We start from the raw sequence: 16,417 nt of genomic DNA, 5'->3' as shown, positions 1-16,417 counted from the left end.
ACCAGATGAAAAATAAACTGGATTATCAGCTTGGTAAAGAAATGTTAGATGAGAGTTTCATTTTGAAGTTTCTGAAATACTTAAAATAATAAGTTGGTCTAAGAATGTAAAATAGAGAATTATTTCTAGGTAATTTAGGCAAAAAAATAAAAATAAAAAAAGATATGCTTACTGTACAACAAGCTGCTGGCACACAGTTCCATTCTCTGTTATCAGTTCATTCAGTTTTAATTCAAGGTGAACTTTCCCCTATGACAAAAAAAAATCATAAACTGAACAGTCTATTTTGCTAACAAAATATTACAATGTACTTTTGTCACACATATTTAATTATTCACTAACTACTCTCACATGGCTCTGAATATACTTAGCTGTTAAATGCCTAATAGCCAACAATGTATATATATCAAAGTTTTGAAAGAAAACAGTCTATTACCTGTATTAAATACAACACACAAAATTTGTGAACTTCATGCCCTGTTTAATAATGTTTATATACCTCAATGACCACAGTTTTTACTTAAAAATGGCACTTATGTTTTTAGAAAAATTAAAAAGAAATTAATTCCTAAAGCAGTAAAAGTAAATTAACGACAGTAAGAATCAATTTTTTAAAACTTACTTCTATCAATTACTAAAGATCAATTTAGTATCTGTTAGGGGGTACTATGGAAACAAAGGCAAACAAACAGACGTCTAAGACACTACCTCCAACAGCTGACAAGACAAATTCTCACAGTGCCAAGTGGAGTTCTTGGGATGTAATGTAGCGGCTGGTGAACTGAGTGATCTTATCAGAGGAAGGGTATTTACTCTCTAGGTATGGCTTCTCTTCAGAGCCCTTTTAGACAACTGTTCAAAGAATCTAACCTGAATCAGCTTTACTGCTTTATGGGGACTTGTCTTGCAAGAATGAATCTCAGGACCATTAGCTATGAAGTTCAGGGGTAGATGAATAATATGTGACAAACACTAAACAGTTATGAGTCATAATACAACAAAGGTCTGAATGAGAGAGCATGAAAATTAAGTTCTAAAGAAACAAAAGGCATCAGTGAGTAAAATCAGCAGTTATGCAGAGCTGGAATTAAACTGAGAAACAATCCAGGAAAAATCTCGGCACATACTGATATAAAATCACATATCTTACAAACTATGTCTTTCACCATTCCTGCATTTAGCATTAACAACCTCTGTGTTTCAAGACTGGCCTTGAAGGTCCACATTACGTAGTAATTTCTAGTATTACTCAACTGGAACTTTAAGTCACATGTCCTGTCAAGCCAGCACGTGTGTGTTACTTATCCAGAAAGGCAGTCTGTACAACTGAGCAAACATCTGCATATTAAAGCAGTTTCACTAGTTTAAAACACACGCATTTTGTAGTCCTACAAATGTCTCTCAGAAAATGTCTAGAATCTACTGTACTTCTGAGCCAATAAAAACCATTAAAATAGAGGGGGAAAAGTATTCACAACTAAAGTCACAGTATGTAATCCTAGAAATAAAAGATACTTAATGAAATTCTACCAGGAATTATTATCATTGACTCATGCCAAGCTAGTATATCAATTATTCCTACTAATGGTCAAGAGAACATTCCTTTGGTATTAGTTAATAACATGACTGTATGTTAACCTGGTTAAGAAAATACTGAAGATAGGACAGACAGACACATATTATTAGGAAAGAACACTAAAACTGAAGGACAGTTTATAAATTAAGAAAATTATAATTTTTTTGTGTTTTTTTTTTCGAGACAAGGTTTCTCTGCAGCATTGATGCCTGTCCTGGAACTAGTGTTTGTACATCAGGCTGGCCTTGAACTCAAAGAGATCCACCTGCCTCTGCCTCCCGAGTGCTGGGATTAAAGGCGTGCGCCACCACTGTCCAGCGGAAATTATAATTTATAAACAATTAACAGTACCTAATTGCTTACTAAAAATTAATTAATTAATTAATTATTGTGTATAGTCGCTGGCACACCATGGTGCTGTGTGGAGGTCAGAAGTTGATTCTGGAGATAAAACTCAAGCTGTCAGGTTTGTGTTGCAAATGTTTAACCCACTGAAGCATTTTGCCAGCCTTCACTGTCTACGTTCATAAAAAGATAATAATTGGTTTATAAAAAAACAAAAACAAAGACAATTACAGCTGGGTAGTGGTGATGTATACCTTTAATATCATCACTTGAGAGAGAAACAGGTGGATCTCTGAAATGAAGGCAAGTCTGGTCTACAGAGTAAGTTCTAGGACAGCCAGGGCTACACAGGGAGCCCTGTACCAAACAACTAAAAAACCAATAACTAATATGGTACATAATGTTAACCTGAAAACATATATGTGCAAATTACTACACCAGTATCCACCAAAACACTGAGTATTATTGCACTGCCTTTAGTAAAAAGTGAATGTAAATTTAAATTACACAAAGCTGCTTTTCAGTGTTAAAAAGGCAAAACTGCACTGAGCATAGTGTTGTCATCTGTAATCCTGGCACCCAGGAGGCTGAGGCAGAAAGCAGGCAAGTACAAGGTCAACATACACTATATAGCCAATCGTTGTCTCAGGTGGGGGGGGCAATATGTGAACAATTTAGAAAAATTAGTGTTCCCTGATTATTTTTACACAAAATTTCTTACATATCTCATCACTGTATAGATTTGGATTATAGAAAAAACAAATCACTGTCTTATAGAAAATGTACTCATGAGTGCAACAAAACCTGATATTGCCAGCCTTATAGTCAGGGATAGTAGCTGTAAAAGGCCATATAACCCAGATTTGGTTAATGAGACAGAAATAAAGTGGCCAGTGCCATTCTATAATTGTTTTCTTAACCTCCCCCCTCAAAAACCCACAGCCCCAAATTATTTCCTATGTGTTTTACAATTCAATGCTCAGTAGTCTATCAAAAATTATTAAACAGATGACAGAATAAAATACGCATGTGTGTATGTGTGTGAATAGCAGATTTTAAGAGTGGGAGTTTAAAATCGCTAGCTTAATTTTTTTTTAAATCACTGTTTAGACCAGGTCAGCATCAAATTTATAATATGTACTCCTGGGTTTTTTGTTAATATTTTTATGATAACTATTCTTTTACACGCCGACTACAGTCTGTTTTTTTTTTTGTTGTTGTTGTTGTTTGTTTTCTAAACAGAAAATAAAGTGAAAAATCCAGTAAATAACTGGGAACCATGAAAAGAATTTAGTGAAAAATTTAGAGCTCAGTAATAAAGTAACTGAAATGAGATGTATTTAACATCAGATTGGCTGCAGCTGAAGAGGAATGAAACGGAGAGGCTATCAGTAGAAAATACTCATAATAAACCTCAGAGAAGGAAAAAAGCATAATAGACATGTATATATCCTGATATCAAATGAAAATTTATAAATAGTTTAGAAAAACAGAGGTACTCAGGAAAAAAGCAATGCATAAAGACAAAAATCCTCTCATGTTTAAACAGTCTTTAATCGCGAACATTAACAATTTTCTTATAAAAACAATTCAGTATGTTTCAGGGTTGGTGAGCTGCTTCATGACTAAGAACACTGGCTGCTCCTGCAGAGGACCCCGGTTCAATTCCCACCACCTACATGGCAGCTCACAAGCATCTGTAACTCCAGCTCTAGGAGACCTGATGCCTCTTCTGGATTTCAAGAGCACCAAATGCGCACATGTCCACATACACACACTCACGGAGACACTCACAGACACATAAAATAAATAAATCTAAAAACAAATTCAAAAGAACTTGGTATGTTTCAACTGTTTTTAAAATCTTATGAGGGGAGAAAAAAATAAAAACTTATATGGCTTTTGACAGATTTTTGCTGCCTGCTTTTGAGATCAAGTCTTGCTATACTGCTAAGCTGTCCTGAAGTCAGAGTAGCTGGAACCATAGGCGTGTATCATCACAGCAGCTCACACAGCTCGGTCTATAGAAACTGCCTCTGTACACAATTCTGGACACAACTGCCTGTCACATAAAACACAAAGTTTTACTTTATAACATCTTTTGCATTTGTGGTGAGTCTTGTTTTTCTCTTTGAACAATAATGATGAGATAAAGGTACGTGGTGCATGCCTTGAGTTTCAGCACTCAGGAAGCAAAAGCAAGAAGATCTCTGAGTTTCAGGCCAGCCTGGACTACACAGTGATTTCCAGGCCAGTCAGGGCTACACAGTGAGACCTTGTTCCAAAAACAAATAAATAAATAAAAATTAAAAAAGAGACAGAATAGCTAATTTCTATTTCTTCCTATGTACAAATAAAATGAAGTTTTCAAAATTAACCTATAATAATAAATTATGCTTTTATATTCACGATGCTTTAATTGAGCATGTGTTTAATAAACTAGTATAGATTTCTTAAACAGTTGTTTAAAATAGTTTTAGAACAAAGGCCATGAACAAAAAGTGTGTAAAATTCAATAACTTATGGTATAATGCAGATGGTCAAGATCATCCTGTTGGGCAAGACTTAATAACTGCACCAAAAAGATACAACTAATATTACATCTGGGTTCGCTACCTGTATAAGTTGTGTGGGACACCAGTCAGAATTAACAATTTATGTAAAGTATGTTCTATATCATGGTACTTAAGAAATAAAAATGGAACCAAGCTTAAAAGCTATGAGTTCCAGCAACTTGACACCTAAGAGGATGGCTGCAGGCACTGAATCCAAACAAAATTTACAGAGGGCACCGGCACAAGCTGAACTAACTTCACTTGTATGGAAGAAAATACAGAAAAGGGACACCAAGTGGCACACAATGACTATCCAAATCATAACCAGGACTAGAACCTAAGGAGGAAAATGCTTTAAAATGAAAGAAGCAGTCAGCCAGAATCAGGACCTGATTAAAAGTCAGGAAAAGGAAGGACTAGAAAAGCCCACTGAACTTAGTGGCATAAAGCCCTAAGTAGTGAGAGCTGTCTGTGCTTTCCCTTGCACTCACTGTAGAGTTGAAGGCATATTTTAATGGTTTAAGAGAACAGTTCAACAAAGAGGGGGAAATGGCAAAAAAACAGAACCAAGAAAAGAATTCTGTGTTTTATTAAAAAGGTAGAAAAGGGCTAAAGAAACGTCTCTGTGGTTGACAGCACTCACAGCTCTTGTAGAAGACCCAGGTTTGACTCCCAGAATCCACATGGTAGCTCACAACCACTTGCAACTCTGTTCCAGGGGATCTGATGCTCTCTTCTGACTTCTGTGGGCTTTGCACACATGTGGTACATATACATATACTCAGACATAGACGCACATATAAAATATTCTTTTTAAAAAATTTAAAGGAGCTGAAGACATGGCTCAGCAGTTAAAGAGTAATGGCTGCTTTTGCAGAGGACCTGGGTTAATTCCCAGCACCCACATGGCGATACAAAACCATTTGTAATTCCAGTTCCCAGAGGTCCAACACTCTTCTGACTTCCACAGGCAGCAGGCACACTTGTGGTACAGATATACATATGGGTAAACCATCAGCAGATATAAGGTTTTTAAATTAAAATTCTGTGCAAAAGGGTAGAAAATGCACTTATTAAATACTGCTATCCTGAACTTCTGAAAAGAAAATAACTGCAATCAAAAAGTAGCAATATTAAAGGCTAAAATATTGTTTTGAGAACTAAACTACATTTATGCACGTCACTTCCTGTGTTTTTACAAGCAAAGACAACCCTTTTACACTGAGATCCTCATTTCATAATGGTCCTTGGGGAACAACCATCAGCAATGATTTGAGTTTCAAACACTCATTGGTGGAAATGATAGGAAATTAAACATCTTCCTCTCTGAGATAAAGATACTAATCATTTCATCCATTCAAGCCCTTAGACAAACAGGACTAACCCAAACTCCAGAATGTACTGCCCTATAATGTTTCCTCGAACTATATCAAATTTGACTTCAGTGGATAGTGACACAAATTTAGCCAACTTCTCTCTGAAAATTCTAAGATCTTTGAAGATGAGGAAGCTGTTTAGCACAGAGACTCAAAGATGAATATTGCATTTTTTAGAGTCAATAAAAGAGTAAATTCACAGAAAGAAACAAAGGAAGAAATATGTACTCTCATTAGACATACAAAAAGAATGGGTGAAATCTTATCTTTAAGAATCTTTAAATGTGGCAGAGGAGGTGGCTTGGTTGGTAAAGCATCTACCACACATGCATGAGGATGGGTGTGTAAAAAGATGAGTGTCTAACCACATTCTAAATATTTGCCCTTACACTCACAGATAAGTACAGTACTCATCAGAAATCTCAAGGAAACTTCTCTTTGCAACAGACCAGGACGATTACAGAAAACTACAACCAAAAAAATGCAGAGCTGCAGAGCCCAGTTCCAACAGAGACATCTACAATACAATTCCTTTATCTAAGGCTTGGGATCATTGTGAAAGAAGGGGGTGGAAAAATTGTGAGAGCCAGAGAATCAGGAGTTTGCCGTGAAACTGTGTCTACTAGTAATGCTAGAAAATACGTCCATAAAGTTTCACCAACAGACAGCTAATGGAGCTTGGCGTGAGGGTAGCCCAGGAGGCCCCGACCCTACACAAAGAATTACAGCCACAGAAGGAATGCTGACAGCAGGAGATATAGTCCTCCCAGGAAAGAGCACACCAACTGGTTATCTAACACCAAATGGTGGGCTCTGAAAACACACATACAGGCAGCATTATACATATTGAGCAGGTTTAGTTATGAACTTAAGAATGCACACATATACATAGAAACATACATGTATATGTACACACATGTGTATACGTAAGAACAATTAATGAAAAAAGAAGACATGAATTTGAAAAAGAACAAGGAGGGATAAATGGGAGGGCTTGGAGGAAGGAAAGAAAAAAATGTAATTATATAATAATCTCAAAAATTTAAAGAAATAAATTTTTAAAAAGATAGAGATGATACTGTTTCCCTATGCTAGAGAGGCAGAGACAGGCAGATCCCTGAGACTCACTGACCAGCAAGTCTAGCAAATCAGTGAACTTCAGGTCTCAATGAGAGACCCTATCTCAAAAAGCAAGAGAGGGTTTGAGGAATGACACCCGAGGTTATTCTTTGGCCTCTACATGCACAGGCTCACCTGCACATGCTTACCTCCATCACACACAATTCCCCCATAAGACCTCTCAATCTTTTCTCCCCACAAGAATAAAGTTGTTAGAGTGAAAGAAGAAAACACCAACTATTCACTCTGTAAAATGCAAAGGGAAAGAAACATAACACGAAAAGCAAACCATCAGTCAGTGGATCTCAGTGCCACCGCCATGGTCTGCACTGCTGCAGGGTGGGCCTCCTGCTACGGGGGACACAACACATAGTGTTCCTTCGCCACAGCCCCAAATAGAAACTGTCTCTGTGGCAGCCAACCCTCTTAGGAGAATTTAAAGTCACTTCAAAGATCACTTTTAACTTAACTGAATTTTTATTTTGTCTGTACTATGCAAATGCCTGGTGCCTAGCTTACAGGTACAGGGAACTTCTTGCAATTCACCTTTTCAAAGCGCCCCTGTTACAGAAAGGCAGTACGACACTGTGATTAGGAGTCAGACAGATCTCTAATGAAATCAGTTTCTGTGACTGGAGAAGTCAGAGCATCTTTTAATTCTATTAAAATAATCTGTAAAGTGAGGTTAATACTATCTACATCTTAAGGAACTTAAATGACATGATGCATATTAATTACTCACTGTTGTTCCTAGTACATACTTTCATAATTACTAAAAGTAATCATTAGATTGAAACCTGGCTAAATTCACTATCATCACTTTCTATATTGTCATCTATTTTTATTTTTTCACTTTTTTAAAAAAGTTATAAAACATAAGGGTAAACAAATATTAACAGACTAGGCTCGTATTAATTATGGGCTGTTTTCATATCTTCAAACTTACAAGGTTAATGTGGTCTGTGACTAAATAATCATATTCCCAAAGATACCATACTGTCTTAAAAGTATCATCCATGCCTCCCACCACCTACAGCATTCTTCTTTTAAAATCTATTTTAAATAATGGGTAAATCTTGCTAATTAGCATTTAAGATAAAAGTTCTGAAAAGGTTAATGACTAATGGTTATGAAACCAAATAATACTACAATTTAAAATGCCAATACTATATATAAAACATAAATGCTACTTCAAGTATTTTCATGTTTCAGAGGTGACAGTTTTATATATATACTGTCAAAAGTCTGTGCTACAGCATTAGTTTCCAGTGTCATCTTCAAGTATTACATAAAGAATACTCTATAGAGTACTATATTTTTAGAGCAAATCCCTTAAATCCTTCAGAAAATTTATGCTGGTTAAGAATGCATTTAATAAACAAATTGTAAGGAATCTCTGGAGTAGGAGGGCCTTCTGTCTATATGTTACTTTCACTGGTCAAATAAAGAAACTGCCTTGGCCTTTTGATAGGACAGCAGCTTAGATAGGCGGAATAGACCGAACAGAATGCTGAGAGTCAGGCAGACGACATGAAACTCCGGCCCAGTTTCGACGTAGGTTAGAATCTTCCCAGTAAGCCACCACCTCGTGGTGCTACACAGATTATTAGAAATGGGTTAATCAAGATGTGAGAATTAGCCAATAAGAGGCTGGAACTAATGGTTTTAAATTTAAATGGTTTAAATGAATACAGTTTCCGTGTAATTATTTCGGGTGTAAAAGTTAGCCGGGACAAAAAGCAGCCTGCGCTCCCCTATTACAACAAATCTCCTAATTTATTTCAGATCAAAATCTCAAAACCCTTTATCTTTCCTTTTGTTCAAATTATTAGAAAGATTAGATGGGACAGTGATGCCTGCCTAGGGAGGTTACTAAGGTGTGTAGAAGCCAACCTCAGGTACAAAGTAAGTGCCATCTTCAAAAAGGTTAACACCATACCCAACTTCTTATGTGGATTGTATATGGAAAATGTATTAAATCATGTATAAAAAAGAAAAAGTAAATTGGCAATTTTGTAAGGCTACATTAGAAAGCACCTGTGCTAGCTAGTTTTCTGTCAACTTGATACAAGCTAGAGTTATTTGAAAGGAGGGAACTTCAACTGAGAAAATGTGCCCCCATAAGATCCAGTTGTAGAACATTTTCTTAAGTAGTGATCGATGGGGAAGGGTCCAGCCCAATGTGGGTGGTACTACCCCTGGCAGGTGGTCCTGGGTTCTATAAGAAAGCAGGCTGAGCAAGTAATGAGGAGCAAGCCAGTAAGCTGCATCCCTTCATGGCCTCTGCATCAGTTTCTGCCTCTAGGCTTCAGTCCTGTTTGAGTTCCTGCCCTGACTTCTTTTAGTGATGAATAGTGTCTTAGTTTGGGTTTTACTGCTGTGAAGAAACACCATGACTATGGCAACTCTAATAAAGGAAAACATTTAACTGGGGCTGGTTTATAATTCAGAGGTTTAGTCCATTATCATAATGGCAAGAAGCATGACAGCATGTAGGCTGACATGACGCTGGAGAAGGAGCCGAGTGTTCTACATCTTGATCTGCAGGCAGCAGCAAGGAAATGCCATACTGGGCCTAGCTTGAGCATCAGAGAGCTCAAAGTCCACCCTAAGTAACCCACTTCCTCCATCACATACTCCAGCAAAGCCACAGGTCCCTAATAGTGCCGCTCCCTATTAGTCTATGGGGGCCATTTTCATTCAAATTACCACAAAAGCAATACGGAAATCCAAGCCAAATGAACTCTTTCCTCCCCAATTTGCTTTTCTGCTCAAGGTGTTTCATCAGGGCAACAGAAACCCTAAGTAGGACATCACCAGATTTACATTTGTATAGAGATTAACAGGTTTTTGTTTGTTTGTTTTAAAAACAAGAATTTACGCAGCCTGGCTGGCCTTAAAATCCTGCCTTCACTTCCTCAGTTCTGGGACTATAGGCTTACATCACGAAGCTCAGTTTCTGTGATACTGAGGCTCACACCCAGGGCTTTGCTCATGACAGTTAAACACTCTACCAACTGAACTACAACACAGTTCAAAACTAATAGTTTTAAAGTATTCTTCTCATGCCATATGAGCCAAAGTGGTGAGTTTTATTCTCATTTTACAGAAATGAAGCTAAAGGTCATTAAAATAACCATATAAAAACACCCAGTAAAAGTCTTCTGATTTCTAATTTCAGTCCATTCTACTTCTTCACATTGCTTCTCACCTGGGTCACTGACAAAGCTATACTATTGGGATCTGAACAATACTTATAGTCAGATGCAAAGAATGAATATTAAAATGGGGTACAGTAGATAAAACAAAAAGAACTTGGCTATATTTTGTACTTAAGGAATTTCAACAAACAATACTTATTCTTTTTGAAAATTGAATCACAGAGATTGCATGAAAGGTTATGAGGAAATGGAGACACACTTTATTTGGAAAGTATCTGTGGGTATGTTTTTTCCCCCTTATCTTAAACATCTGTTTGAGTCCTAGTGGCAAATTATAGCCTCCATAGGAGAAGAACTCCTGATTGCAGTTATGATCTTAGAAACAGTTTTACAATCATTACTGTATTTAATAAATAGGGTTACAAAAAAAAGATTCCCTTAGAAGTATTTTCTAAATCGTAGAAACTCAAGCTTTCTAGAAACCTCAATATACATTTCTGTTCACATACGGATTTTGATTTTGGGAAGAGGAAAGAAGAAACTATTAATAATAATTCTACCTTTCAAATAAAAAAAAGTGAACAGGAAGGGGGAGGTAGGAATAAAAAAGTGAACAGGAAGGGGAGGTAGGAATAAAGAAGTGAACAGGAAGGGGGGGTAGGAATAAAGAAGTGAACAGGAAGGGGGGGTAGGAATAAAGAAGTGAACAGGAAGGGGGGGTAGGAATAAAGAAGTGAACAGGAAGGGGGGGTAGGAATAAAGGCTGTGCATTGCAGATCCCCCCCTTCCATGTATTCCCCTAAAGGTTAGAATTAATAAAACAACTTTTCCTTTAAAATGTTTCATCTTTTAAAAATGCACTAATTTGCTACTGGGTCTCAAAAATGAACGAAATGTCCTCTTGCTGAGTGTGGTGGCACACACCTTTAATCTCAGCACTGGAAGGCAGAGGCAGGTGGACCTCTATGAGTTCTAGGCCAGCCTAGGCTACATACTGTGTTACAGACAGCCAGGGCTACATAGAGAGACCCTGCCTCAAAGACAAACAAAGGAAACTACTAAACTATATATATACACATTATTTTTTCTCATAATTATCAATGCACATCAACTGCACTTTTTAATGTGGCATTTCTAACTACGTATATATTGTACTTTGCTCATGACGACTTTTAAATGTCTGTTAGATTTTTATTATTTTGTGGTTAGTCCTCTATGAATACATGTATGTACATGTGTATTTATGTGTACAGGTGCCATGAACATATATGGAGGTCAGAGGTGAGAGCTGGTTCTCTCTGTTCACCTCTACAGGGATTCTAGGGATTGAACTCAGGTCATTGGGCTTGGCGGCAAGCACCTTTACCTAGTGAGCTATCTCACCATTCATACCCTATTTTTATATCTGCATGGAAAAGCCACTTCCTTCAAGCTCTCTATTACTTGAAGGGCTATAATGTGTGGTATTAGAACTTAAAATAAGGTATAACAAATTCTAACAGTATAAACTAGTATAATTAGTTGGTTTTCATTCATTTTCTTTATGTCACAGTCTCTTAAAGGTTTTAACTTACCTGAACTTCTGAGTTCGAGTCAACAGGCTGCAGTGAAAACCAAGTTTCTTTACCACTGTGATTACACAAGTCTTCTTTTTTGATGGCTACTTTTCCTACAGAAAATTAATAAGATGATAAGAAAACATATTTTATACAACCTTATGACCCATTAGCAGTATTATATACTTTGTGGAAAATACTTTAGACTTGAATATGTTGATATAAAAATCCACCACCACCCTTTCTCTGAAATAGGATGTTGCTATGTAGCCCTAGCTGTCCTGGTACTTGTTATATAGCCCAATATAGACTTGAATTCATGGTGATCCTCCTGCTTTAGCCTTCTGGGTGCTGGAATTAAAGATTTTATTTATTTAATTTATTTATTGGAGATAGGGTTTCTCTGAGTAACAGTCCTTGATGTCCTCAAACTCTCTTTGTAGACCAGGCTGGTCTCAAACTCACAGAGATCCACCTGCCTCTGCCTCCCAAGTGTTGGGATTAAAGGCATGGACAACCACTGCCTGGCTGTGAGTACAGAATTTAAAAACCTATTTCTACAATGTACTTTCCTCCTATATCCTAAAAGAGAAATGTCTTATTTTTGTTTGTTCATTGGTAGACCCTTTTATGGGTCTGAATCAGGATTAGAAAAACAGCCATAATCCCAGCACTCAGGAGGCAGAGGGATCTCTGTAAATTTGAGATCAGTCTAGACTACAAAGGGAAACCCTGTCTCAAAATACCAGAAAAACAAAAGAGAGGAAGGAAGAAAAAAGAAGGAAGGAAGAAAGGAAGGAAGGAAGGAAAGAAGGAAGATCTGAGTTGAACTTTAATATAGTTTACCACTTACTCAAATTAATATTTTACTAGTACATTCAGGATAAAAAAACAAAATATAAATGGCAGTGCAATATAATTTTCCAGGTTCTGTAACACCATGAATGAAGTAAATGTGCTGGCTAATTTTGAGCAGTTATATTTGCATTTAGAAAGAGGTTATATGTTGCAATTACAACAAAGGACAAATAATATCACCTATTAATAAAAAGGACCTCAAAAACTATCTTATTAAAATTTCACTTTATCAAAACATTATTAAACTGATTATACTGCTTCAATTATATATTCATATATTTTAACAATTAAGGCAGCTATCTACCAAGGAAAGATAATCTATCATGAACAACATAGCAGAAAAGAAATAATTTTCAAATGAAGTATTTGCCATGTTGGTGCAAAGCATTTCCTTCCTCAATTCATAGTTTTGAATATGACTGACAATTCAAAGATTGTACAAAAGCTCCAACAAAGGAGATATGTTATAGTTTAAAACAAATTCACTTTTTCCTTTTCTAAAAAGTAACTACTTGGGGCTGGAGAGATAACTCAACAATTAAAACACCGGTTACCAGTCCAGAGGTAATACCCTCAATTTCCAACACCCACATGGCAGCTCACAGCTGACTGCAAACCCAGTTCTAGTAGATTCAATACTCTCACCTCACACAGACATACATGCAGACAAAATATCAAAGTACCTAAAAAAATTTCTTTAAAAAAAACCTACTTTCCTTTTAAGTACCTCAACTACATATTATGTTATTTTGCTTGTAACATACCTTATTTTTAGCTCAACAGTTGAAAACACTAAGAAAATGGTGAACTTTTATGAGAAGAAGTATAAATTTTGGAATAGCAAATGAAAAGGAAGATAGAAAAATAAATAAACACAGGAAAACTTATGTTTAAAGTTTTTTCTGGAAATAGATGGTGATCATACAACTGCAGGATATATTAAAAAAAATAGTGCAAGCTTTTCTCACTTTTCTCATTTTACAAATATTTTATCTTGATAATTCCAGCAGTCAGGAAGCAGAGGCAGGGGGATCACTGTGAGTTAAAGGCCAGCCTGGTCTACATAATGAGTTCCAGGACAGTCAGGGCTATATAGAGAGACTTTGCCCCCATCCCCCCAAAAAAAAGATTTTCAAATTTGGAAAAAAGTTGTCAAGAACAGTACAAAAACTTCTATTTTTTTCTCACCCAGAACTTCCAAAATCTTATCATTTTTTTTTACCATGTTTTGTTCTTTCTCATTTTTATTTATATATATATATATATATATATATGATATATAAAATGATTTTCTGAGTCATTAAAAATAAGATTTAAATATAATGCACACTTTTTAAATAACAATTTATTTTTAATTTATGTGCATTTGTGTTTTAATTACACATATATCTATGTGAGGGTGTCAGATCCCCTACAACTGGAGTTAAAGTTGTAAGTTGCCATGTGGGTGCTGGGAATTGAACCTGGGCGCTCTAGACGAGCAACCAGTGCTTTTAACTGCTGAGCCATCTCTCCAGCCCCTATAAATACACACTTTAAGAGAAGAAATTTTACAGTATGTGACTTACACCTTAATAAAGTTGTTACCTAACTTTTTAACATATTAGTTTTATAAACTTATCTCCATATTTATAACTTAAACTCAAACTAAAGATGTATATAATTTAAAGAAAAAATTAAGATATACAATTAGATTTTTAATAGAATGGCAACTGTTATAAAACTACTACTCAAAGGAGACCTACTGAAAATTCATCAATTTAACACAGAAAACTTAAAGTATATAAAACTTTAAATCTATGATGTTTTAAAAATATTTAGAGTGAAATCTAATATAAAGATAAAAATCTTTGTGTTATAAGCTAGAATTGTACAAAATGACACTAGAAAAATGTACTTCAGGGTTTTTTTGTGAATTTTAAGATGAGATATGAAGGTAAAACTGAAATCACTTTAGTACTGAATGTGCACACTGATATCTAAGTATAGAAATAGGCATTAAAAGAAGCAAACATTCCTCATACTGCTATGGAATTTAGATTGAGGGTCAAATGATATAAATTTCTTGAAATGTTTACTCTACGGATTGTACAAAATTCTTAACAAATCAATATATCTGAAATGGCTCAGGATAGAAAATAATAAAGCATTCAGTTTAGTATGGGATGAATGTGAGATAATCATAACTACTGTAATTCCTATTATCACTGATTCTGCATCAGAAATAAATTTTAAGGAAATGAATAATAGCTTGGTACTTTAAAAATACATATATACATAGAAAAAATATATATACACATATATGTACATGCATGCATACACCCTACAGCTGAAGTTCTTATCTTTTACAGATTTTTGTTAGGGAATGTCTTTGCTATCATCTACCCAGGAAAAGGTATAGAGAATATCTAGCATGCAACTTTTAACATCTTAAATTTATATAGTTACTTTTTTAGTTTTTCTTGTTATTAGGATCTCAGGCATACTATAAAAGCACTTTGCTACTAAGCTATAGTCCCAGCCCTAGCATATAGTTTTAAGAGAGTTTACTAGGCCAGATGTGGTAGCACATGCTTAAAACCTTGGCAATTAGGAGGCAGATGCAGAATTGTGATCTCAAGCCAGCAAAGGAGGGGGAGTGATGTGGGATTCCCATCTGTATGCTGTGAAAACCATAGGTTAATAAAGAAGCTGTTTTGGGCCTGATAGGGTAGAGCAGGGCTAGGTGGGAAAAGCTAAGCTGGGAGAAAGAAGGCAGAGGCAGAGAAGTCATATAGCCCTGCTGGAGACAGACGCTGAACTTTGTCAGTAAGCCGAACCTTGCTGGTAAGCCATAGCCACATGGCGATACACAGACTAATAGAAATGGGTTAAGATATAAGAATTAGCCAATAAGAAGCTAGAGCTAATAGGCCAAGCAGTGGTTTAATTAATACAGTTTCTGTGTTGTTATTTTAGGGCTGAGCAGCCAGGAACAAAAAGTGGCCCTCCTACTACAGAGGGAGACAAACTATACATGAATGAATAAGCATGCATGAGAGAACCCTTCTGCCAAGAAAAACAACCTCTGTAGAGCCGCTATTCTATCACTTCCATAATTTTAAAGCTTTACGCGTACTTTGCAATTATGCAGATGTACACATACACAGCAAGTACTGTAAAAGGGAGAGTTTTAAGTTTTTATTTGGAACTTTACTGCTTTGAGCAATTCATGTCCTCATAATAAAAATCACACTGGTACTGTTACAGTGATTCATGTACCATGTTGCCTCAACTTAAACCTATTTGACAAAACATGTGCCTAAAAGCTACACAGAAATTTATCTCTTCTACTACATCTTTCAGATCACAGGAAATACACCTGATACACGTGACTTCCCAAAAGGCAATCAGCCCCATAAGTACAACATTTCAGAAGCAAATTATCTTCTTCTCATCCTTCCGAAACCCCCCCCCCATTTTTGTTTTTGTTTCTGTGTAGCCTTGGCTGTACTGTAATTTGCTCTGTAGACCAGGCTGGCCTGAACTCAGATATGCCTTTGTCTCCCGAGTGATGGGGATTAAAGGCATGAACCACCACTGCCTGGCTACTAATTGCTTTTTTAAAGAAATATTTGTCGCCGGGTGGTGGTGGCGCACGCCTTTAATCCCAGCACTCGGGAGGCAGAGGCAGGCGGATCTCTGTGAGTTCGAGGCCAGCCTGGTCTACAAGAGCTAGTTCCAGGACAGGAATCAAAAAAGCTACAGAGAAACCCTGTCTCGAAAAATCAAAAAAAAAAATTTTTTTGTCTGGTTTTCTTTTTTCTAGATGGAAGTCTTACTCTGTAACCCAAGATATCCTCAAACTCAAAGCAATCCTCCTGCCTCAATC

The 16,417-nt window shown here is 36.3% G+C and overlaps 1 protein-coding gene across 1 annotated transcript in view; it reads right to left on the bottom strand.

Annotated features, from left to right (window-relative positions):
* Positions 1–16,417, bottom strand: part of Rasa2 (RAS p21 protein activator 2) — a 97,159-nt gene that overhangs the window by 53,267 nt on the left and 27,475 nt on the right. The window contains exons 4-5 of the mRNA XM_041677311.1: positions 11,707–11,801; positions 173–249 (exon numbers count right to left, since the gene is read on the bottom strand). Of these exons, the coding sequence (XP_041533245.1) occupies positions 173–249; positions 11,707–11,801 (172 nt within the window). The remainder of the gene's footprint in view (positions 1–172; positions 250–11,706; positions 11,802–16,417) is intronic.

The sequence above is a fragment of the Microtus oregoni genome, unplaced genomic scaffold (genome assembly GCF_018167655.1).
Source record: "Microtus oregoni isolate MIOR12 unplaced genomic scaffold, Mior012 000028F_ref0000031, whole genome shotgun sequence".
Lineage (NCBI taxonomy): Eukaryota > Metazoa > Chordata > Mammalia > Rodentia > Cricetidae > Microtus > Microtus oregoni.
This window is presented reverse-complemented; position numbering and strand designations above follow the sequence as displayed.